Raw genomic sequence first — 26,784 nt, 5'->3', positions numbered from 1 at the left:
GATGTCTTTTCAAATAATTTGCTACTTGGATTACACTGGACAAGCTGCATGGAGCCACTTGGTCTCAAACAAGTCCCCAGCTACTTCAGTTGTTTGGGACAATGCTGTAACACTGTTTTGCTGTGAAACTTCTATGACTTCAACATGGGGGAGAAGAGATAATGACTCAGTTTTACATTTTTGGCCTTCTTATCCTTTCGAGAAGGAGAAATGTCGTGAAATTGACAAATCCCCTTTTCCATAAATAAATAAAATGATTCCAGTCAGAATCAATGTAAGGAGCATAGTTCAAAGTAATATCACACCATAGATCTGTGAAGCAAACATACTTTGCTTATCTTGTCCAAGTCAGAGTTCAGGTCTTACCTTCGATGTGATGCGTAGTTGCCAGTGATGTGTCCACTTCCATCACAACCTGGGGTAGGACATCTGGGGACAAAGACATGCACTCTGAGTCCATTGCCTTGGAAGAGGGTGGAATACTGACATGCTAGCTTTTAGAAGAATCTGAGTTTCTTCATGTTGAAATGCTATTCATAAATTGGATACTGGCATTAACACGATGACATGGACATGGCATAATATTTACAGAGAAGTACATCTCTGTCTGAGAGGTGGTTATCTGTGTTTGTTGACCCACCTGAACTCTACCCAGTCTTCAGATCATTTGACTAAATATGTTAGTGTGGCTCCATGCTGAGTAACAACCATAGTCTGATCTGACCACTGAGTAACTCCACTGAAGCCTTAAGCCATAAGGGCCTTGCTCAAGGGAGGGTGGTAATATCTGGGCACACCAGATATTTAGGCCACTACTGCCCATGCATTATTGTTTTTCTTCTTTCCTTCCTTCTGTCTTTATTCCCTTTTCTTGTTCAAATGTGGGGTTCCTCCATACAGAGAAGTGTTTGGCTCAACAATTTTAGGAGATAAGGCCATATATCCTCCTCTTGCTGCTGTTACTGCTGCTCTTCTTCTTCTTCTTCTTCTTCTTCTTCTTCTTCTTCTTCTTCTTCTTCCTATAAGACTAGACATTGATTAGCGCATAGCTGCCTCCTCAGTTGTTTGATAACTAATTGCTTCCTTTGTTGTTACTTGATTTGGTGTTACTTTTATTGTTTGATTGTTAGTGTGACTAAATTGTTTTCTCAAGCTGCAACTTTATATTTGTAAAAACCTGTGTGAAGACTGTATTGTTGATGAATTGTTGATCATCAGTTAATTAATTATGTAAGTCAGGACAGCTATAGAATTTATAGTGCGGGGGTGAATGAATGCAAGCTTTCGTTGAATGAAATGAATGGAATGGAGTTGACTTACACAAGGATCTCTTTTTTGTTGTCTTTGGGCTGAAACTTGACTTTGAAGCTGCTGGTGGTGACCTCACCGGGGTACTTCCTGTCCTCCAGGTTTTCTTGGTCCTCTTCCTCACCATCAGATGAGGTGTATGAGGGAGCCATATACTCCACCTAAACAAAGGTAAAACATTGGTTACCTCCACAAAGTGGCAAAATAATTCCACAATAAAGTTTTATTGTGTATGACCCTGGGTATATTACTATACTGAGTGTGTACAGTACCTCTTCATGGTCTTCCTCTTTGACTCCACTTGGTTTGGTGAAATCCAATGGCCCCTCCCACTCTGGCTGAGTGTGGCCCTGAGACAAGGTGGCTCCAATGAGTTGAGAGGATGAAGATGAGGAGGATGAAGGCTCTGAAGGCTGCATACCTTCCCTCTTGGTCTTCTTCATGCTGAGATCCAAGGTGCCATTTTCATCTACCTCAATGTCAGTCTCCTACAGGGTTCAGATATACAGTCAGTGTAACTGCAATCACACAGACAATGAGAAGACCAAAAAGCCAATCTACATGAGTTTCAAAACGAATGGGTCCAAATGAAAGCCTGTGTACCTTGGTGCAGGGCTCCCTGGCCTTGGTGCTGAGAGTCTCTGGCCTCTCCCAGCAGCGGGTGGACAGGTTGAGGATGGCCGTTGCTGCCATGTGGGCTGCTTCTGCATCTTGGCTATAGTCATAACTACTGGAGGATGAGGCGCTCTTAGAAAAGCCTCCTGACACACTGTGACTGGGGGAGGAGGCCTTAGGGAACGATTTACCTGTGTGGGAGTGGAGCAGAGGGAATTCAGTGGAAAAAGAAGGAGAGAAGAGTGCTACATATGTAGCCTAACACTATATGAATACTGCATTAGAGCTAAATGTGGCTAACATAGCTGCTGCTGGTAGCAACAGTAATATCAGGTTTGTTTTTGCTAATTGACTAGTGTTTATGTATTTTAGCAAAAGAGTCATGTATAATTGTGTGTGCCTTGGCTCACAATGTACACACACTGATCATATACAAAAACAGTCATATCGGAGTGAGGAGATGCTCTGCACCATATTAAGCTAGCCTACTAGCAAATCTCCATCAAGGTTCTTTATTTATCACATACACAGAGTATACAGTACAATGTGCAGTGAAATGCATTATATGTTGTATACATGTATACTCACTACACTATAAACATCACACACACAAGGCAAATGTATACACAAGCACAAAATGTAAGCAAATAATGATATAAATAGTAAAAGTGTCAAAGCGTAGTGTATGAGTTTGAAGGTGGAACAGTGATATGATGATACAGGTTGGTTGCTGTTAGTGAAAAGTGAATAGATGGATAATGTAAGTAGTTTGTCTGGATTTTTAAGTGCAGTGAGGCTTTAGGTTGCAGAGGCGTCTTTCTGACATTAGCAGCCTGAACTTATTGTTGTGGGGGTGTGTGGGGTCCTTCATTGTTTGTCTTGCTTTGTTCCTGCAGTGTGTGGTGTAGATGCGGTGCAGTTGGTAGGCTGGTCCTGGTTATGCGCTCCGCTGTGTCACACTAGTATCTGTAGTGCTTTATGGTCCTGAACTGAGGACTGTACCAGGCAGTAAAGCTCCCTGACACAGTGCTGTCTGTGGTGGCTGTGTAGAATGCAATGAGGACTGATGAAGAGATACACTGGACCTGGAATGGTTCATCAAGTGACTTCTGAGAGTAGCTTCTAACCACCTTGATCCTTTCATTTGCCAAAAAATTTAACCCATGATCATGTCACCCTTTGACCTCCCCTGCAGGTCTTAATGCACAGGCCCCCCTTCCTTTCCATTTCTTTCTTTTTCATTATGTCCTATCAAACAGATGCCCCTTTCTGCCTTTGTTTCTGTTTGCATTCCAATTGATCAAGAGTCAGCCGTCCGTCTGATAAACTGTATATTATTTGATGAAGGTAGAAGGACAAACTACAGGGTTCGTACACATTTTTCAAGGTCAAATTCAAGCACTTTTCAAGCACTTTTAAGGGTCATTTTTAAGATTTTCCAGCACCTTACTGCTGGGGTAGAATATGTATCTACAGGAATATATATACTTGTGATTTTTTTCTTCACTTTTTATCACAATTATGTACATTGTATCATGCTGTAAACATCTAAAATTATGTTCTATAATAGCAAAAACTTCAGAAATTAATTATCCAGTCTGATCCCAATTTTTTAAAAGACACAGAGTTATAATGTCAAGCACCTTCAAGCACTTAAACTAAAATCCAAGCACTTTTCAGACCTTGAAAACACAGCATTGAAATTCAAGCACTTTCAAGGATTTCAAGCACCCGTACGAACCCTGAAACTAAGAAATAATGATCCGTATCTGCCAGAATTCTACTCAAAGACCCTCCTTGCTCAAACTGTTCTTTATAAATGAGAACAGAATGCTTCTTTTTTAAACACCCATGGGGAAATGAATCATCTGCATTTAAACCTTTTGAAACATCCCATACTCAAACACAAAGCCACAAGGCTGAGGACAAACTTAATACTTAACGGGATGTTTAATCTGATCTCGACTCTGACAGCTGTCTAGTTTCTAGGTTTTTGGGCCATCTCGCCAAGGATTTTTAACTGTCAACTTTTGCTAGTTTGTCTCTTTAACCTCTGAGCAACCTACCACCAAAGTTGCTTACCTATTATTTCTATCAGCCCACCCTAATACAGCAGAATAAAAGCGCTTGTGTCTGCTTATTTGAATGGTAACCACAGCCATATACAGAGCCTGGCAGGTAGAGAAAAGAGTCACTAATTTGTGTATACAAAGGAATTTGCCTAATTCAATCAATAAACCATGGACATATACATTTAATTGTGCTCTTAAACTACAATAATGAATGCATGTAAATATTGCATTAAACATACATTTGTAATGTTTTGTTTGCCATAAGGTCATGTTTTGTTTTGTATTTTCGCGTCTTTTAGTTCTGTTTTCTGTTTTATTCTTGGTGTCTAACTCTCCTTCCATTCCAGATTCACTTTCAGCTCTTGTGTGTCTCCCGTTACTGTGATCCACCACCCCCAATGTGTTTCACCTGTGTCTAATTATTCCCACCTCCTTTGTGTATATATTCTGTGTGCTCCCTGTCTTCTGTGCCAGTTCAGATTTGCTCTTTGTTGAAAGCGTTCCAGCATTCTCCAAGTGATTGTTGTTTCTAGAGTTTTTTAACCCTGCTTTTCTCCTGACTTTGACTCTGTCTGATCCTTGAAATGGTTTATTGTCTCTATCCTAAGGAAATAAAGAAATAACTCCCAGACTCAATCGACCAATCTCTCCGAAACGAGTGTAATTTTCCCTTATTATTGTATGTAATGTATTTCTGTGAAAGAAGCTTTTTAAAGCAATTTCCTGCAAAGAAAATCTAAAGTTGAATAAATATGATGATGAACATGGTTAAAATTGTGTTCCACTTCATGTTTTGTGTTGAAGACATGTCAATTTTAGGCTCATGTCTCTGAAATCAGCATCTTTTTGCCCCTTATTATAAATTGAGCTATTTCAGTGAATTTCTTTTTCAAGGAGGTTTCCTTCCAACGTGAAGGTTGGATAAATATGATGAGTTGAATTGTTTTTGCACTTTATTGTAGGTTAAGCTGTATTTAAGTGAAATACGTTTTTTCAAGCAAGTTTATTGCCAATAAACATCTAAAGTTGAATAAAAATGATGAGAAACATGTTTTCAATTGAGTTCCACTTTATATTTTTTGTCCAAGTCAGTCAAGTCCATTTTGATTTTCTCTCTCTATAAAATCAGCACCTTGTTGCCCCTTATTATGAAATAATCTATATTTCAGTGAAAGTATCTCTTAAAGCATGTTTCTTAGCAGGAAACGTGCTTTAAGAGATACTTTCACTGAAAAGTTGGACAAATATGATGGCAAAGACGGTTTGAATTGAGTTCCACTTCATATTTTGTGTCTCTGAAAGTACTGTCAGCTTAAATCTCCGATATTGCCCTTCTTATAAATTAAGTTGTATTCCAGCAAAACATGCATTTTCAAGCAAATTTCTCAATTGTGCATTGTAAAACAAGGCTTGTGTGTCAAAATCAATTACAGAAGTAGAGCATTGAGATGAAGTGTGTGGGTCTTACATTTGAAGGCTTTGGGTGACGTTTCAGTGCTGCTGGGTGTCTTTGGAATGAGCATACGCTTTCCAAACACCTGGACATCAAAGCTTGCATAGTCAAAAGACACCTTTGAGTATTTCTCCAGCTCCTTGGCCAGGTTAGCTCGAGGTGTGGTGGTCACCGTGTTGGGCCGGTAGCTGCCATACTGAGGGATCTCCAGCTGTTTCACAAAACACATGGGCCTAGAGGACAAGCCATTAGTTATGCATTATCCCTATAGTGGTGTGGATATAGTTGTATGTATGCATTCAAAAGCTCAACTGGAAAACAAAACACTTCGCTTGTATGTCTCACCTGAGCACCCTGTCAGAGTTGGAGGAGGGTTCACTGGCTGAAGCTTGTAAATGAACCTGCTTGTCCTGACTTTTATTCAGCTTAGCTGCAGCTGCAATGGGGCAGCCGGACAGACTGACAGGGGGGACAGATCCAAACATTTGCATGTTATGGAACACAACTCTAATAAGTAGGTACACAATTAAAGGAACAGTTCAGGCAAAAATGAAAATTCAGTAATTATCTCCTCCCCCCATGCCAATGAAAAGTCGGGTAAAGTTTCATAATCTGCTAAACATTTCTGGAGCGTCACAGCAAAACAGTGCTGCAGTGTTCTCCTAAACAACTAAAGAAGAAACAGGGACTTGCTTTGAAATGTTAAACAACTGACAAGACTTTTCATCAGCATGGGGGGAGGAGATAATGACTTAATTTTCATTTTTGGCAGAAATTTAACTTTAATATGTAGAAAAGAAGTTTAACTTGTTGATATAGCTTCTAAATACTGTTTAAGTAAGTGTAAGTAGTATTAGATGACATTAGTCCCATTCACACTTCTGTTTGGATGCGGGGATCCTATGCCAATTCTCCGCCTCCGCATCTGTGTGAAAGTCTCAGAGAAATTTTGCTCCGGTGCTTGTCCGCCTCTGGAGGTAATATCAGGGCGCAATATTGGTGAACTGTACATGTGTGAATGGATAAGCCAGCGGCGCAATGCGAGGGTGTGTCGTTCTGACAGTCTGATAACTACACAGGTCCCTCAATCAACAAAATAAAGACAAATGTCCCACAAAGCAACGGTACAGGACCGAACAACAGTAATTTAGTAACTGTAACTGTCTTGGCAACTTATATGAGGAAAAAAATACCGCAGTTATACGTGGAGAAGTGTCCATCCACCTGTCTGTCCTACTGACTCTTCATCACATTTCTGCTCGAAAACAGCATCTGTCACCGGCAAAAAACTTTAACTCATCGAGTGTTTGTGATGAAAATAAATCACCGCGACGGTCCGCCCTTCGGACCGAGACTTCAGTGAACTTTCCCCCAGAAAACAGCCTCCGTCCCCGCAAGTGACAGAGTCAGAAAGCGTCCAGTTTAAAGATGCCAATTAGGTAATTATGTAATTTAGAGCAAAAAAACTTAACTTTGTCGCTTTCCAGGATGTTTGGTAGGTCAGTAGCTCAATCACTACACATTATAATAGCATCCATATGATTATAAACTGTCGTGGGTTTAGATTGACAGGAGGACACTGGGGAAACACCTTGAAAAAACACAGGCGTCATCATCATGATGCGTACTGTCACGCCTCTTTAGGAGCCGCAGTGCCGGCTTTCTGTGTGAATTACACAGTGGTTCGTCTTTAAGGCGGAGATGCTTTGCTCTGTGTGAACGACTAACGGTGGAGAACTGGTGAACCAACGCTGTGGCGATAATGCAGCGTCTATGTGTGAAAGGGGCTACTGATACAATCTGGGGTTTCACTGTGTATGTGCAAATATTCTGTCTTAATTATGGATAATTTCTATGCTGACTATTCCAGAACTTGAATCAAAAGAACTCCAAAACTGAATTTAGACCATTATTGAAAACTGAAAAGCTGCCCAACCACTGACTATGTACAAAGATTAGCTGTGGTCACGTGGACAGTATTTCTTGAATCTGATTGTAATCATTCTGAATAGAGATTCCAACTAAACTGTTTACATGGATGCTAAATAAAGAGATGAAATAAGATGTGTGTTCACATGTCCCAAATATTTTAATCAGAATATAACTTTCTTGGCATGTGCAAAGTTTTTCCTCTCACTCTAAATCTGTTGGAAATATAACAGATGATGAATAATACTTTTTTCAAAAATAGACTTTGTTCAGCACAACTCATTGAGTTGTTCATACAAATGCTGAACAAAGTGTGAACGAAGGGTATTTTGAAAAAAAGTATTGTTCTCCTTCCTGTTGTTGTATTATCCACAGAGCAGTTCTGTTGTGTTACCACCATGTTTCTGTCCCTCCTGGAAGCAGCACCACCTAATGTTACCCCCACATGAGGCCAATGTGCAGAAAGAATATAATTATCCCAAACAGAGAGAAACGATCAGATTAAGCATTCACTGTAAACGGCTCAGCTGTGGCAGTCAGGGCTTTTGGTGTTATGTGTTCCCCTCTCCTTTCTCCTCGCCTGCTCCTTCCTAGTGTGTGTCCGTTTTGCGTGGGTATGACTGCTGCTGTGGACAGATGCATCTGCATGTCATCAGCTGATCAACTCCTGCTGGTCTCTTCACTACTCCAGTGCCAAATCGTTCCATCCCGTCTGAACCCTCAGCATCTCTCTGGAGAACGCCAGCGGAGATTCAGGGAAATGCTGTGTCTCTACTGTGGGCAACATCCACTTGCCATCTTCCTCTGTCCCAGGCTGCCAAAAGACCAGGCTCATCAAGCAACAGGAGGACGCTGATTAACGGATCAACTACAACCTCTTCTCCCCCCTCTCACATCCAGCTTCAAGGAACTCTATCGTGGTCTCAACAGACTCTTATGTGCTGGGGATAACTTTATTGACTCTGACACTGTTTCCCAATCTAACATTCTCACTCACAGAGACTAAAAATGTTTTTGTTATCCCTTCACCTCACTCCCCAGTCATCTTAGGACGTATTTAGCAAGGACCTTGCACTCTCACTACCTCCCCACAGACCGTATGACTGTTCAATCAACCTACTTCCTGGTGCCACTCTTCCTGTGAGCTGTCTCTACAACCTTACTTGCCCTGAATGAGATGCCATGGAGTCCTACATCAGCAACTCACTGACTACTGACTACACTGACTACTCAGTATTTTGGACCCCTCCACCAGGCTGCTGTCTTCTCCAAGCTCTACCAATGCAATGCATATCATCGGGTGCACATACGAGAAGGAGACGAATGGAAGACGGTTTTAAACACTCCTCTTTGCCATTTTGAGAACCAAGTCATGCCCTTTGGTCTCAACAACACCCCTGCAGTCTTCTAAGCCTCGGTCAACCACGTTCTCTGTGACATGCTGAACTGGTTTGTGTTCGTCCATTTGGATGATATTCTAATCTTTTCCCAGATTCAGGAGCAGCACTTTCAGTGTGCCCATTTGATACTGCAGAGGCTCCTGGAAAACAAACTTTACGTTAAGGTGGATAAATGTCGCTTCCACTCTCCATCCGTGGATTTTCTGCGCTTTGTCATCGAGCGAGGGCAGGTGAAGATGGATCCCACCAAAGTGAAGTATGGAGTTAGAATCATGCCAAAACTCTAACTCCATAGTGAAGGCCGTGACTGATTGCTGACTCCTGAAAACATGGCAACTCCATAGTTTCCTTGGTTTTGCCAACTTATATTGATGAAGCTTTATCCTCCCGCTTCCTCTCTCCAGCTGAAAAGAACTACGATGTTGGTAATCATGAGTTACTGGCCATTGTCCACGCCCGTCAAGAATGGAGACATTGTCCAGAGGGAGCTGACCATACTTTCCTCTTGTGGACTGACCATAAAAACATCACATATCTGTGTTCTGCCAAGCGGCTGATCCCCCACTTTTGTTTGTGGGCCACTTTAACTACACCCTCACCTAATGCCCCAGCTCTGAGAACATTAAGCCCGTTGCCCTCTCTCGTCAGTTCACCCACTCAGAAGAAGAAACCTCTGAAGAACCCGTTGTCTCCCCCATGTGCTCCAGTGGGGGAACACCTCAAAGGCCATTCAGGTTTCCGAAAAAGCCTCCAACTGGCCCACTGTCTATTCTGACAAGAACAAGTCTTTCTCAGCTGCTCTGTCTGTGCCTGCAGCAAAGCCTTGCATCATGCTCCCACTGGCCTGCTCCAGCCGCCACAGGCCTGCCTCCGACGGAATGTAATTACACCGTACTGTGTATTGTCAACAGGTTCCCCAAAGTTATACATTTTATTCGCCTGCTTAAACTCTGGTCTGCCCTACCATGCCCTACTGTCAGCGAACCCCCTGCAACCCCCGACTCATGGCCATCCTGTCTTCACGGTTCGTCACCTTGGATGTCCGTGGCAGTCAGGGTTTTTGGTATTATGTTTTTCCACTGTCCCAGAATCGCCCTCAGCGTCTCTCCGCTCAGCCTGCAGCTCCATTCATATATGGCTATTAGAGGCTAATGTTTTCGTATGTAAGTTATTATCAAAGAGTTACACCATTTCTCAATGTAAATTAATTATTCAGATTGTACCGGATCGGATCAGTCTCTTCCAGTGGAGACAGTTGCATGAGACATTTTTAGCCCAACTGGCCAATCATTCTGATTATGAGATCTAATATTAGGGTCCATGCTAACACAAATATTGATTTCTATGAAACTGTGAAATAAGAAATGATGCTCAATATTCAAACTTTCAGCTATTTTAGAGTCCTCAATTCTCTGTTTTGTGTGCATGCATGCGTGTGTATATGTGTGTGTGTGTGTGTGTGTGTGTGTGTGTGTGTGTGTCCTTGGGTGTGTCATTAACCTGCGGTGTGTGTTGCGGTTACTGTTGACATGGCCCTGGCCTGTGCAGCCAGGAGTCGGACACTTCAAGACGTTCTCATGCATAGCCAGGACTACAGACACACAGCAGACACAAACTCGGGTCAGTCTTTTTAGTTTGCTGCAGATGGTTTTACATCACTAGCAGTAGTAAGAAGAGTTTATATGAAACACACAGTAGTTGAAAAAGCAATTGTGATAACACATCTAGTTGTATTAGTAAAACAAAAGAAAGTAGTAGTAGTACTAGTAATAGCATAGCAATAGCAATAGAAACAATAAAACAAATAAATAAAAATTGTGTATATAAGGAGTGTAACAGAAGAATGTATGTACTGTGTGACAGAATATGCATTAGCCGTGTCAAATTGGTCTCCTGGTGGTCTCTGGTGATATTAAAGGTAATGTATTGGCTACTCACTCTCTGGAGGGATTCTGTCTTTATGAGGACATCCAGATAGACTGCGGTGGTGAGGGTACAGCCCAGTCACATGACCTGTCCCATCACATCCTGGGGTGGGACACTTCACTTCCTTCTTCTCTGTATACAGGAGGGTGTGGTTAAGATGTCAGCGATATTGAATTAAAGCACATAATATAAAAAAAAATGGATTTGATTTGATTTGATTAGCAACTTTAAGTATTGATCCACTCAACCATTATAAGTACCACCACCCTTCTTTTTAGGCCCCGTCCACACATACACAGGTATTTCTTAAAAAACAACTTTTCTATGCATTAAGACTCATCACTGGTGGTAGCATCATTAGCTACTGTGAACTCTGAGTATGTGTTATGTTATTGCGGAGTGTTTGAGTTTACATTGACAGAACTGATGTTATATTGCTTATATTTAAAAAATACACAAACAGACATAATAATTCAGTGATAGAAAAGAGAAACAAAAGTGGCTGTTCAGCAATGTTAAAATCAAAACACCACTATCCAGGAGGATTCTGTGAGGATCTTTCACGTTTGCAGTAAAACATATACCAGCGTAGGTACCAGTCCTAACACCTAACAAATACAGTATAGTATGTAGTAGTAGTAAGTAAGTATACAAAGAGGAGTAGGTAAAAGAACAAATTGGTCATAATATGTTTTGCAACTAAGCACCCACCAACAGATCTGCCAGTCTGTTTCTGTTTATATAGGTACATATGACATGCTTTTTTTAGAAGAAACTGTGCTAAAACGCGACTCTAGATGGAGATCGTTTTTGTTTTAAAAGCATTTCAAAAAAACCTGTGTATGTGTGGACTAGGCCTTGGACTTAATGTTTATAATTGTGACTACTTTTAGGACCACCAATTTAATAAAGGATTGATTATTTTACCACAAAGCCGTGTGAAGAGTCCCTGTGCAGTGAATACCAACACACAAAAAAAGCATTTCATCAGGACTTCTTCGAAGAACACATAACCGTTGAAAACCCCCACTGAATTCAAAACAGAGAGGGTTTTTACAGACAATATCCAGGAACAGTGAACGGTCCTGGTTGTCAAGTATAGTTCTACTGGAGTTTTATTAAACCTAAAACAACAAATATATGCAAAATAAATATATTTTGGTAAAGAAAATATGACATATTAGACTTATATAACATGTGACATATTTTCCAAAAAAAAAAAAAAAACGTAACAGCACTGTTAATAGAACCATATCCCCTGTGGAGGACCAAATGTGCCAAAACAAAAGATAAATTAAGAAATAAATTGTATTAATATATTTTCTTTCAAAATTCTGTATAGATTTTGCTAATAAGGGGGCTGTCACATTAAGTATTTCATAAACAATTACATGAACCACTCAAGGCAAGTTCCGAAGAACTTAGGTTTGTGTTTGCCAGCTGTTGAAAAGCTGACACCAAATGTGCACTGAAAAATATTTTAGGGTTTGTTAAAAGCTGATGCTACATTTACATTGCTGGCTGTCAATCTTACAATAATGCCAAGAATGCATGACAAATGTGGAATATTTTAAGGTTTGTTGAAAGGCACATTACTGGCTACAAAAACTTTGAATAATGACAAGAATATATTAAAATATGGGGGTTTTATTTTGGGGTTTCTTGAAAAGCTACAGCCAAGAATGAATTAGTGAATTTGACATATTAGAAGTCACATGTAAAGTAGTATGAACAGTCAGTAGTGGGGTGAGAGTGTAGAATCCGAAATATACTATAGGCTGGGAGTTAACCTGCATTGTTGGTTTGAATTTGTGTTTTGAACAGCTTATGGAGTGTGACAATTTGTTACTGAAAAGTTGAATGCATTTTAAAACTTTTATATGTTTAAATTGAGTGTCTGGCTTTAAGAATGAACAAAACACAGTGTAAATGCTGACAACTGAAGTAATTTTGGAAAAACTGCCGAATATACAGAACAATAATTGCCTGAAATGCATAAAACTAATGTGTTGCACTTCATTGATGAAAACCCCTCATGTAGTAGTAGTAGAAGTAGAAGTAGTAGCAATAGTAATTGAAGTAGTGGTAGTAGTAGTATTTCCAGTGGTATAAGTAGTAGCAGTGGCCCCAGTAGTAGGTGGAGTCTCATAAGTATAGTTGTAGTAGAAGCTGTAACAGTTAAAGTAGTATTAATCGTAATAGCCTAGTAATATTAGAAGTGTTGGTGGTAGTGGTAGTAGTAAAAGCTGTAGTAGTCATAGTAACAGCAGTATTTGTAATAGTAGTACTAGAAGTATTACCACTACTTTGTCTGCTAACTAAGCATGAATAACGCTAACTGTCTCGTTGGGCCCATTTAATTACATAGAAAAACACCTCCCAACTCCTGCTCGTCCTGAAAAAAACTTACTGGTTATGGCCTGAATAGATCCTGTGAGCATCAGGAGACATGCTCAACTCAGAGATGTCCTTATTTCTGCAGTGTGAAAAATGAGGGAGCTAGTGACTGATAATACTGGTACCATCTGCTCGCCAGAAAATGAGGCTCAGAGTTAACACTGTTGCTTATGGGGCAGTTGGTGGAGTGTGGCGCTATAGGGCTTCTACAGCCAAAAGTGTAAGTCCTACATCTGAAATGAGACCATCAGCTGAAAGACAACATTTCCCACAGTTCTATCTAAAAGTTGAATTAAAGCATTCTGTGCATGTTGCCTCCAGCATTCACAACAACCAATAAATAAATTTAGTAATGAATAAATGTATAAACAAATTGGAGATTTCAGTGTAAGTGATAGATATCCATTCCTTTCACATTTAAGAAATCAATTAGTGCCCTCATTTATTTTTAATATTATTTTTAATGCATTTTAATGGCACATTATTTTAATATTCATTAATTTATTTACAAATGTCAAATTTTGACAGTTTCAGTCGCCCGTAATCCACTATGTTATACTGTAGAATAACCAGGACCGCATTTTGAACTATTGTTGTGTCTGTTAGTAGTAACAGTAAGTGTACCTTTGCTGTAGTGTGCGGCGCGGCGGGCTGCAGCAGCAGGCTCACAGTTTTTGCTGGAGGTGCTGTATGGATGGTAGTCTGGGGAGCCCTGGGCCTCTTGACCTCCCTTCACCTCTTCCGCCTTCAGGGCGATGGCCTGCTCCAGAAGCCCCAGGTTCCCCCGAGTCATATCCCAGTTCTCTGAGTCATCTGTGATTCCTGAGCCCTCTGAGAGACGATCCTGCTCCTCTCCATCCTCCTCTTCCTCTTCCTCCTCCTCTTCCTCCTCCTCCTCATCATCTTCGTCATCATCCTCCTCAGAGCGGACTTCTATAACCACTGTAGTCGAAGAGGCTTTGCTAGAGTCTTGGTCTTCCTCTACCTCCTCCACCACCTCTCCAGCTTCTTTCCCCTGCCTCTCATCCTCCTCTTCCTCTCTGTCTTCCTCTGGCTCTTCATCATCTTCCTCTTCCTCAGTCATGGGAGTGTTGACCTTTTCTTCCCTGAGTGCGGCTTCAGATCCCTGAGTGCATGGACTCAAAGTGAAAGGAGAAGTAAACTCTTGGTGGACCTCCCTCTCTTCTCCCTCCTCCTCTTCCTCTTCTTCCTCCTCCTCCTCGCCCTCCTCCTCCTCCTCCTCCTCCCGTCCCTCCATCTTACTCTGGTCCTCCAATGATTCTTTGGCCTGATGTTTGTAATCTCCACTGGAGTACTGGTGATCAGAGTTTTCCTGCCCTATCATCTGTCTTTCCACCTCCTTCTCTTCTACAATATCCGCTTGCCTTTCTTGCTGCTCTTCCTCGTCATTTTCCTCTTCTTCTTCAGCTTTCTCATCATCCTTCTCCTTTGTGTCTTTTAGCTCAGTAACCAACGTTTCTTCTTCAGCTTGCTTTGATGCCTGGTCCTTCATCACCAGCTGACCTTCTTCCTCCTCCTTAGTCTCAATTTCCTCCTGTTTATGATCATCTGTGAGGATTACTGGCTTCGGCTCCTCACTTTTCTCACTGTCAGTTTCGTTCTCAGTCTCTGAGGTGATGCTTTCATTCTTGCCGTCTTTAGCCGCAGGACAAACTGTTGTTTCTGTGACGTCTGTCCTTAGTGAGCAGTCTGCTGTGGATGAAAATATAGATACATGTCATTGTCATCTCTCCATGAGAACTTACAACTGAGATGTGCAATGTGACTGACCTTTCAGTTGAACCTGCCCTGTTTATCATTAATAAAGTGAAGCTAAGGCATTCGACTCTAGTCTGCTTCCACACTCAGAGGACACACTCTTCTCCCTGCAACATCTATCCAAACCATCCTTTTCATCAGCTGTCAGTCCTCTACTCAGTCTTTTGTTCCTGTATTTTAATAATGTTGTAAAGCATTATTCAATGCTAATTTCCAAAATGGCAACATTAGTCTTCGAACACAGGCCCGGTTTGGTGTGATCCGATGTGTCGCAGGATAATTTAGGTGATAAGCCACCTCTCTCTTGCTCTGGTCTCCACACTGCTACTGTGCTGTAATGTCAGTTTTTTAATGGTAATTTCCCTGGTTTGGTTTCACTCACCTTTGATATCCTCAGGCCTGCTTTTTGTTTTGTTTTTCTTCTTCTCTTTGAGGTCTTCTTCTTCCTCCTCCACTTCCTCCTCACTGTCTGCAGTGAAACCTTCATCTGCTGGCTGTTTGACAGGCTGGTTCCTCCTCTTGGGAGCAGACTGGTTCTCCTCGGCCTCAGCCTCCTCCAGCTTCCTTTTCTTCACAATCGGGCATCCCAGTACACTAAGGAATGCCAAATGGGTATGGAAGTGAATGCTGACACCCAACACGCTAACATTTAACAGCAGAATCGACACCTTGTTGTTGCTCTGTCCAGTCCTTTTACAGTGTTAGATGAAATTGATGTTGTAGTGTCTAGACACCACTAGCAGGACTTAAAGGACTGTCATATTCTTATCATTTATTCATTTATTTGTTACAAGGAAAAGGAGAATCAAAATGTTTTACACAGGAAATGACCAAATAGACAACATAATAATGGTAGTAACTCCAGGCAGCCTTTGTGTCATATAAGCTGAACATGCAGGTGTTTCTCAAGGATTTGACAAAATGAATGTGTTATAGTTCAGTTATACACTGTACCATTTTCATAGAAAGCATTGTTTTCATGGAAGTTTTGATTGTTGCTTCACTTCGTAAACAGCAAAACAAATCAAGTATTTTACTTTTGATACATATACTTGTATATACAATGTAACTGTCGGCTATAAAGAATTATATTTACCAGCCATGACAGTTTGGCCGGCACTGGCTTCACCTTGTGAGTGTGTGTGGGTGTGTTTCTGACAAAGGCTACTTCTGAGTACAAATTTCAGACTAAAGATCAATTAATTGGGGACAGCTTGTCCAATTAGAGACAAACATTGTTTTTCCAAAATAACTTTATCTGTTTGGGGGTGAGAGCCACAGGGCGGTAGAATTTAAGACTAGACACATCAGACTTTTAACGATACAGTAATGATGACTGCTGTCTCTAGGCAGGAGGGAAGTCTCCTGTGAGAGTGAGATGTCAAAAAAGTCTGGACTGCTGGTCCAGATAATATGCCTGGCCGGGTACTAAAACCATGTGTCTTATTTATATTTATGCAGGATTATTCTTACATCTGTTGTGCTTAGCCACTGCTCTGGAGGACAAAAACTGACACAAATCAATATCTGTGTTTGTGTGTGTGTGTGTGTGTGTGTGTGTGTGTGTGTGTGTGTGTGTGTGTGTGTGTCATCATGGTGAAATGTGATCCTGGAGATGCATTTCAGAGTGACTTACCACAGAAGCAGTTTGTACTCTGTGGAATACTTTGTGAAGCAATTAGGCAAGTGAAAACATCCCCGGCTGAACAAGATGGCCAAAAAAAAATCGTCCAAAGAATAATAATTCATGTATATGTTTGTACTATCAGTTTCTTTATTCTCTCTTTTGATTCTGTGTTCTCTCTGTAGGTGACATATCATGAAGCTTTTGATATGTGTTCTTGCTCGATGACTGTTATGTAAAACATTTTATGAAATACATTATAATGACATTATATACATGATCCTACCTTCTGTGTCTTGAGTATCTTCCACTGACATGGCCTTTGCCATCACATCCTGGGGTGGGACAGCTGCTACTGGCACACAGCAAATACACGTGTCATATACACACAAAGACACACTTCAAACACTATGGAAGTCAACTGTTGCAAAGCCTAGATTTGCTTACCTTAATTCCTGCTTCATCTCTTGTCCCACGACTTCGGATAAAACTGAGAGCAAAGGGGCAGGAGGATCATTAAATGCAGAAATAAAAGTCACATGAGTTCTCTTGGTATGAAAAGACCATAATACTTTTAATAATGTTCATGCAGCGTATCAAAAGTGTTGTCAGCATGGCTGGATTATGAACCAGGCAAGTAGCACAACTGATCTGGGGCCACAGACCTCCAGGGACCCGAAGAGACTATTAATTTGCCAAAATGCCAGTTTGTTAGGTAAGATGCTCAAAGAAACAACAGCAACCAAAATGATTAAACTTGTACTTGCACTTGTAGAGGGGCCACAGGTTTTCTTAATTTCAATGTGTACTAACTATTAAAAGTTACAATTCACCTGTTATACTAATATATTTCTGTTTTCCTTCAATAATGCCTAATAATAAATTACTGCATTTTGTCTCTCAATATTTTGGCAACCTGCTTTTCTTTGGGCCGTCTGCAGTCTCCTCTAAGGTTGTCTTTCACAGATTTAACTCTGACTTGTCAGTTCATAGTATGTTTAGTTGATATTTCCATGTCCTATAGAATGCCATGGGACTGAGTCCTTAAACCCCAAAATACGTTCATGTATTTGTACTTCAGCTCATCGCAGTCAATAGTCTTTTTGAAAGTGTTTTCAGTTGAATGCCTGAAATAAGGTCTGTGGTAAACAAAGCTTAAGAGATTTTCTTGTTTTGCTCTACAACATAAAATACATCAGTAGAAACTCCACTCGCGAATTATAAAGCATTATGTGTCTTAAAAGAGGCAGTTGCTCAAAAAAGGCTAAAAGAGACTACGAGGTTGTCGGGGTCATTAAACGTCATCACACTGAACACACTGAGACTCATCTACTCACTAGTCCATCTTTACACTTAAGCAAAGTATTCCAACTCTAGGTACTCTTTACAACTTGTACACTGATCAATTTCTGGTAAAGTCTGTACAGTATGTAGGAAGCTTGGTGGTAGTGACATTGTGATGTATTTAACCTATAGCCCACATTAGCTTTTTATTCCTGGTGACTGCATTTATGGCTCAGAGATTATAAAAGTGGTGTTCATTTGTGAAGATTATCTTGCTGAACAAAACATTTTGTAATGTAAACTTGTGTTTTCCACTGAATTTCATAAGTAAGCCAAAATACTCCAAAATCCCATAAGGTGTTTGTCAAGGGAACCAGGGCTGATAACTTACAGGTAGGCCTCCAAAAATATGTCATCCCTCCTTGCACTCTCTTTTATTAGTGCTTACCCTGGAGTAACTGTCTGTTCCTTTTTTAACGTTTTAGAAGGAGCATTTTTTTTTAGATTTGTGTTTTTCCTAACATGAAAATGGAGGGAAAAGAGAGAGGATGAAATGGAACAGAGGGCTCCAGGTTTGAGTCAAACCCAAGCTGCTGCAGTAAGGGATTAGCATTTGGGTGCATGCTCTCAAGATAAGCTTTTTTCTTTAAAAAATGATTAATTGAAAATGAAAAAGGTTATATCTCTACTTCTGCTCGGATCATTTTATTTTAAAGTATCCATAATGACTCCAGCAGTTTTATAGGAGTGCAATGATAGACCAGGGAACGACCTTTCAAAACCTGCCACCAAGGTACTGTACATTACCAGTTTATCAGATTTAATGCAGCTTTCTCTCATGCCACAACAGGCTTTATACTACTTAAGAACATATAGTACTCTCAGCCATTGAACAGTTTGTGTCTCTAACTGGTAATTCCAAACTTTTAAATGGCCATGTTTATATATAAAAATTTAACATAAACTAGTTTAACACAGCAGGCCTGTGGCCAGTTAGCCATCCAACATTGGAGTCCTTGTTGATTTCAGATCTCTTACAATGTGTAGGTCACATGTGTGCTGTCAACATGTTAATCTTGCCATGGATTAAATTAATATGCAACATGAAACATCACATCAGTGCAAGCATGTGCACTTATATCCACGCGTTCACTGAATTCTGCTGAATCTCGTGATATAGGCCACGCCCATTTCCACCAATCTTTTTTTTCCGCAAATTTGCAAAATGTCGCAAACCTAATTTTTCGAACTCCTCAACTCAGGCGATTTCACCGATTTGCACCAAACTTTGCACACAGCATCTGTGGACTCTCCTGACAAAAGCTTATTAAAATAATTTTGATATTCCAAACAATACTCAAGTTATTAAATAGCAACTTCCTGTACATTTTGCTCAACACAAAAAGTGTTGCATATCTCCACATTGGTCTGTCCAAATGACGTGAAACTCAGGTGACTACTTCCCCATGAGCCCCTGAGGCTCTGTGCAAAATTTTGGCAGATGACCACTAGGTGGTTCTGTTTAAATTTAAGTATTTTATATCTCTACATCGGTTGGTTGGATTAAGACCAAACTTGGTAGAATGATTCGCAATGCACTCCTGACGATACCTGACTAAAGGCATTACCAGAGGACTCTATAGCGCGCCCTGGAATATTAACAATCCAAGCCCCGCCTTCTACATGCACATACATGAATGAAATTTGGTATGCATATGTATCATCAACAGACGCACAAAAAACATCCACCGCACCAAACCGTCACTCCAACAGGAAGTCGGCCATTTTCATTATTAGGGCCCGAGCAAGTCTTGACCTGCGAGGTCCCTATTGTTTTTCGAATGACCACTTTTTCCTCCACAATGATCACATTTTTCACTGCCTGAACATACCCGAAAACTCTCCAAACTTGGAATATATGTCACACCTGCCCAAAAATGTCATAATCTATTGTCGTACTCAATTTCAACCACTAGGTGGTGCTATAATCAAGGAAAGTGCGTTTTGGCTCACATATACTTTGTTGCACATTCAAAAACCTTACATCCATGCGCTCCCTGAATTCTGGTGAATATCTGATGTAGGCCACACCCATTTCCGCCTACCGTTTTTTTCCGCAAATTCGCGTAATGTTGCAAACCTACTTTTTCGTACTCCTCTCAGGCGATTTCACCAATTTGCACCAAACTTTGCATCTGTGGACTCTCCTGACAAAAATTATTAAAAGAATTTTGATATTCCAAACAATACTCATTTTATTAAATAACAACTTCCTGTACATTTTGCTCAAAACACAAAGTGTTGGCTATCTCCACATTGGTCTGTCTGAATGACATGAAACTCAGGTGACTACTTCCCCATGAGCCACTAAGGCTCTGTGAAAAAATTATAAACTTAATTTTTCCAACTCCTCCTAGGCCATTTCAGCCATTTGCAACAAACTTTGCAAGTAGCATCTGTGGACAAAACGTATCAAAAGCTTTCACCTACGTCACACCTGGTGGCGCAGTCCATTTTGATGCTTCGCCATAAAACCATCAACTAATTATAACTTCCACATACAATTTGGCATCTACTCCAAATTGCTCAAACATGTAGAGGGTCTTACCCTCAATAGATCTATGTGGCACACCCCGACGGCAGCATGCCCTGACGCGCGTGGACTGCGAGGGCCTGTTCATCGCTGCTTTGCAGCTTTGATTTTTTAATGATATCAAAATTGAAGTTGTCGGTGTGGAATTTTGTTGGTCTTATACATCACATTTTTCCAAATCTAATTACGCAAAATCTAATTGAACTTGATTTTCTACATTTCTCCCTGGATTCTGGACCACAGATTAGCTTACTTTACTCAGAATTCAGTTTAAATCGTCATGAAGCTAAACAATTTACAAGACTTTTGCTTCATTCACATTTTTTAATCATAACCATTTAAATGTATTTTTGCCGAACTGAATGCAATTACATTGATCCAATTTTTAAATCAATTTACAAGTATTATATTGAATTACATGAACCCAAAAAAACATATAAACAAGGTTTACAATGCTACAAAGTTTGTTGCAACTTCAGTCATTTTGTGACTTTCACCTTTCACCGTGTCCAAAAACGTGAATTTAACCCAGAAAGGAACAAACTGGCCACATATTTGACAGATATAAAGCTAAAGCTACACAGATAGATAGTATGGATAAGATAATCTCTTTGCTGGTATTTTGGTCCAGGTTGAGGCTTTACATTTTAGAGACCTTATGATAAACATGTCAGTTATTCACTTTGATTATCTTTGCAGATATATAATAGTATTGGACAGCTCCGCTAGCTCCCCCTAGCTGCATGTCGAAGTTTCCTTAATTGGGCAAGATACTGAACCCCAAACTGCTCCTGATGTGCTGGTCACCTTGCATGGCAGCCACCGCCATCATTTTATGAATGTATGAATTACTGTATGTCACTTTGGACAAAAGTGTCTGATAAAAATGCCCTCGAACTGGTGCAAATGCTATGCATATTCCACATTGAAAGGGTCTTTTTCTTTAATTGTAGCTCAGAAATGTGCGATACATTCCTTTATGCTTTAAATAGTTAAGTTGCCCTCTCCTAAGAAGCAGAATTGTGAAAAGAGAACAGATCTATTGCTCAGCGTCAACAAAACCAAGCTAACTTAGGAGCAAATAAAGACATTTAGGGGCCAAATGGAAATCATATCAACCAAATTATGTGTTTTTCCTATAAAGGAATACTAGGTTCAACAACATAGTTTTGAATACCAAAGTGCATTAGTGTTTTATGTTCAAATTGTATTCAGTCAATATGCAATTATTTGTAGTTTAAACTCTGACAGCAGTTTGATAAAGAGTGTCTCCACTCAAAGTACTTTTACCTCAAAACTGTGAACTTGCTGTTTTGTCACAGTAATCTGCAGTTCACTGTTTAATGCTTCATGTCCGTCTGAACAGAAACTGTCAGCTTTTTAATGCTAGTTCTGTGGTAAACTATTAGCTCCATTAGCTCTTAAATGGTGGCTAACAGAGCAAACTAGCTTCCTTCCTGCTGATATCAGGACAACACTTGAGTCCCCTCTTGGTTTCTGCACAATATATTCACAAGGTCCTCCCACACTGTGTGTGTGTGTGTGTGTGTGTGTGTGTGTGTGTGTGTGTGTGTGTGTGTGTGTGTGTGTGTGTGTACTGACCCCGGATACCTTTGGAGCGGGTTCGTGTTCGTGTCTCTGTAGTGTCTTGGCTCATCTTAACAAAAAGAAAGATATGAGCAAGATGAAGAGAAGTGATGAAGTGCAGCACAGACAGGCAGGCAAACAGATAGACAGACAGACAGATAGATAGATAGATAGATAGATAGATAGATAGATAGATAGATAGATAGATAGATAGATAGATAGGTAGAGTGGTAGAGTGGTAGATTGATTGATAGATTGATAGATACTTTGATGCTCGTCCTCTCTGGTTGATTGTCTCTACTCTCATCCACTGTTGGCTCAGTGTCCAGCCTCTGAACTCATTCTGTGTTGGAGAGCAACCCTGTTCCTGTGAGATAGTGATGAAAAAGAATTACTTTACAGATGATGGCCAGTTTACTCGTCATTGTAGAAATAATGAAGTTTGCAAATAAGTTGTATAATGATCTCTCTCTCATAGTGAGATCATCAGGGTTACCATGGCATTTTATCATAGGAAAAAAGCCTCCATAACAAACTGGTGGTGTGAAGTTTGAAATACAGTATGTGGGCATTTACAAGTCAGGACGTTAGGGTCTAGTAAAAAGATACTCAAGCTGCATGATGGGAAATGAAGAATCCAGAATTTTGTGGGCTTGACCCATGCTAACAACCAAAAATCTGCCTCTGCTAATTCAATTTAGATTTGTTATTAAAACCTGGATCTTGTGAGTCCCCCAACTCTGTAAAAGTGATATCGTTGGAGCAACTTTTTTAGCTAAATTCACTTACTGTGCTGCTGAATAGACACAAACCTGGTGATTTTATGTGAAACTCAGCTTTTCAAGAGGCACATTTTTCCAAAGATATAACACATGAGTTTTGTTGTGATAGGTGTTTACACATGAAGATTGATTGATTGTTTGATCACATCTTAATGAATGACTTGTTCAAGTTGAAAATCTTTACTAATGTACATTGTATAATCTGTTGAGAACAAAATGATGTAACAACAGTCAATCTCCTCCCAGACCTGGATCAGAGCATCAGCGAGCTCCTGGACAGTATGTGACTGTGCTACAGGGGAACACGACGGCCAGTCAATGGTACCAGTACCTTCATCATCCAGGAACTGCCTACACACTCTGGCCACATGACATTATCCTGCACCAGGAGGAACCCAGGGCCCACTGCACCAGTGTATGGTCTGATGGTCGCTCTGAGGATTTCATCCTGGTACCTAACAGCAGTCAGGGTACTGTAGGCTGGTCTGTGCATCCCTCTGAGGATATGCCTCCCCGGACCATCACTGACCTACTGCCAAACCGGCCATGTTGGATGAAATTAGAGGCAGCAAAATGTCCAACACACTGCTTCCAGACTCTTTCACACCTGTCACACGTGCTCAGTGTGAAGCTGCTCTCATCTGTGAAGAGAACGAGATACAATGGCAGACCTGATCATTCTGGTCTTCACTCGGGAATGCCAGTTGAGCTGTGTGGTGCTGGGCTGTGAGCACAGGTCCCACTAGGATGTCGGACGTTCATGCCACCCTCATGAAGTCTGTATCTGACAGTGTGCTCAGAAATATGCACACCAGTAGCTTGCTGGAGATGATTTTGTAGGTCTATGGCTGTGTTCCTTCCTCCTGCACAAAGGAGCAGATACTGCTGCTGGGTTGATGCCTGTCTACGGCATTTTCCAGACCTTGTACTGGTGCAGTGGACCCTAGGTACCTATTGGTACAGAATCAGTGATGCCCTGATCCAGGACCAAAAGGAGATTCCCCAGGACACCATCCGGCAAGCCATCAGGAGCATGCCCAGACACTGTCTGGAGTGCACACACAGGTCCATACAGATAACGTCATTTTGTTTTCAACAAATTATACAATGTACATCAGTTAAGATTTTCAACTTTTGGTCCATCAAGAACTGGTGTGTGTTTAAAGTGCAAGACTTGAGCATACACCTGCCCATACAACTGTGTACGCACACACACACACACACACACACACACACACACACACACACACGCACACACACACATATATAAGCAGCACTGTATCTTTTCAAGAAGTTTGGCTTTTCAAGAATTTTCCTGATTGAAAAATTAACTCTTTAATTGGTTACACTGTTTTAATCTTAAAGGACACTATAAAAAAATACATCTTTATTTCAAAAGATTTTTCTTCTTGTTCCATCATCAGACAGAAACGTACAGTATATAACTAATTTAGGTGACAAATAGATAAAAAGGGGGCTTGGCTCATTTTGGCTTTGATCTCGCTATGATGCATTGCACCAGATAGCAACAGAATCTATATGACATGGACATAGAGTGTATCTTTTGAAATTGTATTAGTTATAAGAGTCTAATCTAGAACTTAATACCATAATAAAATATATAAATAAAAATATAATTATAAAGATAATAAGGCATGTAGAAGTCCTTATAAGAAGGTTATTAAGATTAATAAGTCCATACAAGTGTTAATAATAGAGTAACAGTGATAATATTGATAGATTATAAGACATTTATAAGCACTTGTAACAAAACGTGTTAATAGTTTATTGACACCTAAATATTGTTAATAAACGCCTTATGAGTTTCTTATAATTGGGTATAATAGCATTATAAACACATTTATTGAGTTTAACTGACTTACATAATATGTCATTGTTGCAAAAAGCATTGTTAACTGTTAAAAAGTGCATAATTAAATATATATTAATCTTAATAAAGGTTTAACAACGACATAATAGGCAAGTTACTTTATAAGTATGTATGCTGTAATAAACTCATTAGGCTAGTAAGCAGTCAAACATTGAATACGTTTCTCATAAGAGCTTATAAATATCTAATAATCTAACAATAGACGTCTTTACTATGATATTATGAATATGTATAGTCTTCAAATGTTAATAAGTATATTATAAGGACTTATTTCATAATAACTAACGCCTATTTTTGATTAAAGATTTTCAATACTGAAAAGAAAGAAAAAAACCCAGACATGATGTCGACATGTATCACGTGAATATATAACATTTGAGAACACAAAGGTATGTCCTCACAGTGTGACAGCAGGCTGTTTGGGGATCTTCGTACAGGCTCACGGGCCAGAAATAGGTTTGAAGTGACTCAGTGCCTACTGGCAGGCCCTGGCATCACGGACACTCAGCTGACATTAGTTTAAACGTGTAACGTTACTGATGTCTACATTTAGCCTAGCAGAAGATATTACACACGCACAATATAAATGCGAATATAAAGCCAACAGAGCGATCGGCTCGTTGTGCTCTGACAGCAGTGATGTAGGCCGAGCTGCTAACGAGGACGAGGCCTCTCTGCTCTCCTCTGCTGGCACGCTGACAAACACAGCACATACAAAGGCCGCCGGTCTTCAGCAGTTGACACTTCCACACAGACTGTATCGACACTGTGCCGCCATTGTAGCGGCCGGAAATAGCGACAATAACAGTGGCTTTTAAAGCCTGACCGTCCGCACATTATTGGAACGAGCTGAAATGATTCTGCATGAAAAGAAACCGTCGGAAGCACACTGACATCCAGTGTGGAGGAGCGTACATGTCGCATATCACATCCTCCCTGCTGTGTAAATCCACCGTAGGGCCTGCAGCGAGAGCACGGAAAATACCGACAACTGCTCTTTGTCAGAGACATAAAGCCTTACCTTACTGCCCTCCCCTCCCCCTCCACACCGACATCTCCGGGCTGGCAGATAGATTCTGTTCACTGTATCACACAACCACAATAAAGCACCAGAAGGAAGTGGCATGGACTGAATCAGTGTGACAGCATCCTCAGACTGAGCCCAGGTCCCCTGAGCTGTTCAGCACCCCGGACAGATCCAGCCGAATCTTCAGCACCATGGACAGAAGCCCCGCTGCACTGCCCCCTGCAGGAGGACAGGAGAGCTGCAGCCGGCCGCAGCTCATGGAAGGGCCGCCCCGCTTGGACTGGTCTGCCCCTCGGCCTGCTCCGTGGCTGCTAGAGGCGAACACGGTGTCAATATTTAAAGAGCCATCGAGCAGCTGGTGGATGGGATATGGAGGAGGAGAGTTAGGACGGATCTGACCAAACACACTCAAGCACAATCAGCGAACCCCCCAGTGACATAAAACTAGCTGAGTTGTGACAGTAGCTCATAGCAGCATTAGGCTTTCTAGTATTACTATCACTGGTAGTGGACCATACTATTTACCGACTGTTCACTTAATTAATCAAATGCTACTCTGTACAGTATTTGTCATCCTCAGCCGCTCATCTCTGGAAAAAAACTCTTAAGCCAGTACAGTTCACTATTGCCCTCAAGATCAGCCAATCAGAGAGCACAGCTTTGTTTCTGTGTCCCAGATCAACCAATGAGAACGACAGACAGCTGCCTAGACTTCATGTTTTCATGTTATTAACAAACAATTTTAAAATATGAAGAGGTACCGTCCTTAAGCAACACATACTGTACATTCATTTTATTGTTATTTATTTTATTGTGTGTATCCATGTGAGAGAAACTCAGATTTGGCTTTATTGACCAAGTCTGTACAGAAAGGTCTTTGACATTGCTTTCAGTGTACTACACAGAAACAGACTTACTGCTAGGAACAAGGGCAACAAAAACTCTGAACATCAGAATGACGATGATGATGACAATGATAATAAAGATATTAATAAGAATAATAAAGAGTAAGCATTGTCAATGTTCAGGACACACTGTATACAATAACATGTGAAAAGACATTACTGTGTATAGTCTATCACAACCATCTCGGCTGACACTGTAAAATTATACTCCA

The 26,784-nt window shown here is 40.6% G+C and overlaps 1 protein-coding gene across 8 annotated transcripts in view; it reads right to left on the bottom strand.

Moving 5' to 3' along the window:
- Positions 1–26,255, bottom strand: part of LOC115584857 (myelin transcription factor 1-like) — a 36,183-nt gene extending 9,928 nt beyond the window's left edge. For 2 of the 8 annotated variants that reach the window (XM_030422702.1, XM_030422708.1), the window contains exons 1-15: positions 25,662–26,254; positions 22,234–22,334; positions 21,983–22,037; positions 16,951–16,993; positions 16,790–16,858; positions 15,262–15,473; positions 13,725–14,813; positions 10,716–10,835; positions 10,278–10,368; positions 5,794–5,907; positions 5,464–5,681; positions 1,912–2,114; positions 1,581–1,796; positions 1,321–1,469; positions 367–429 (exon numbers count right to left, since the gene is read on the bottom strand). In XM_030422702.1, the coding sequence (XP_030278562.1) occupies positions 367–429; positions 1,321–1,469; positions 1,581–1,796; positions 1,912–2,114; positions 5,464–5,681; positions 5,794–5,907; positions 10,278–10,368; positions 10,716–10,835; positions 13,725–14,813; positions 15,262–15,473; positions 16,790–16,858; positions 16,951–16,993; positions 21,983–22,037 (2,642 nt within the window). In that variant the 5' untranslated portion in view covers positions 22,234–22,334; positions 25,662–26,254. Of the gene's footprint in view, positions 1–366; positions 430–1,320; positions 1,470–1,580; positions 1,797–1,911; positions 2,115–5,463; positions 5,682–5,793; positions 5,908–10,277; positions 10,369–10,715; positions 10,836–13,724; positions 14,814–15,261; positions 15,474–16,789; positions 16,859–16,950; positions 16,994–21,982; positions 22,038–22,233; positions 22,335–25,661 lie in introns of all 8 variants that reach the window. The other 6 variants (XM_030422704.1, XM_030422705.1, XM_030422706.1 and 3 more) reach the window with 6 other exon arrangements.
- Between the last annotated feature and the right edge of the window lie 529 nt (positions 26,256–26,784).

This window comes from Sparus aurata, chromosome 7 (genome assembly GCF_900880675.1).
Source record: "Sparus aurata chromosome 7, fSpaAur1.1, whole genome shotgun sequence".
Classification (NCBI taxonomy): Eukaryota; Metazoa; Chordata; class Actinopteri; order Spariformes; family Sparidae; genus Sparus; species Sparus aurata.
Note: the sequence above shows the minus strand (reverse complement) of the source record. Positions and strands in the feature narration are given on the sequence as shown.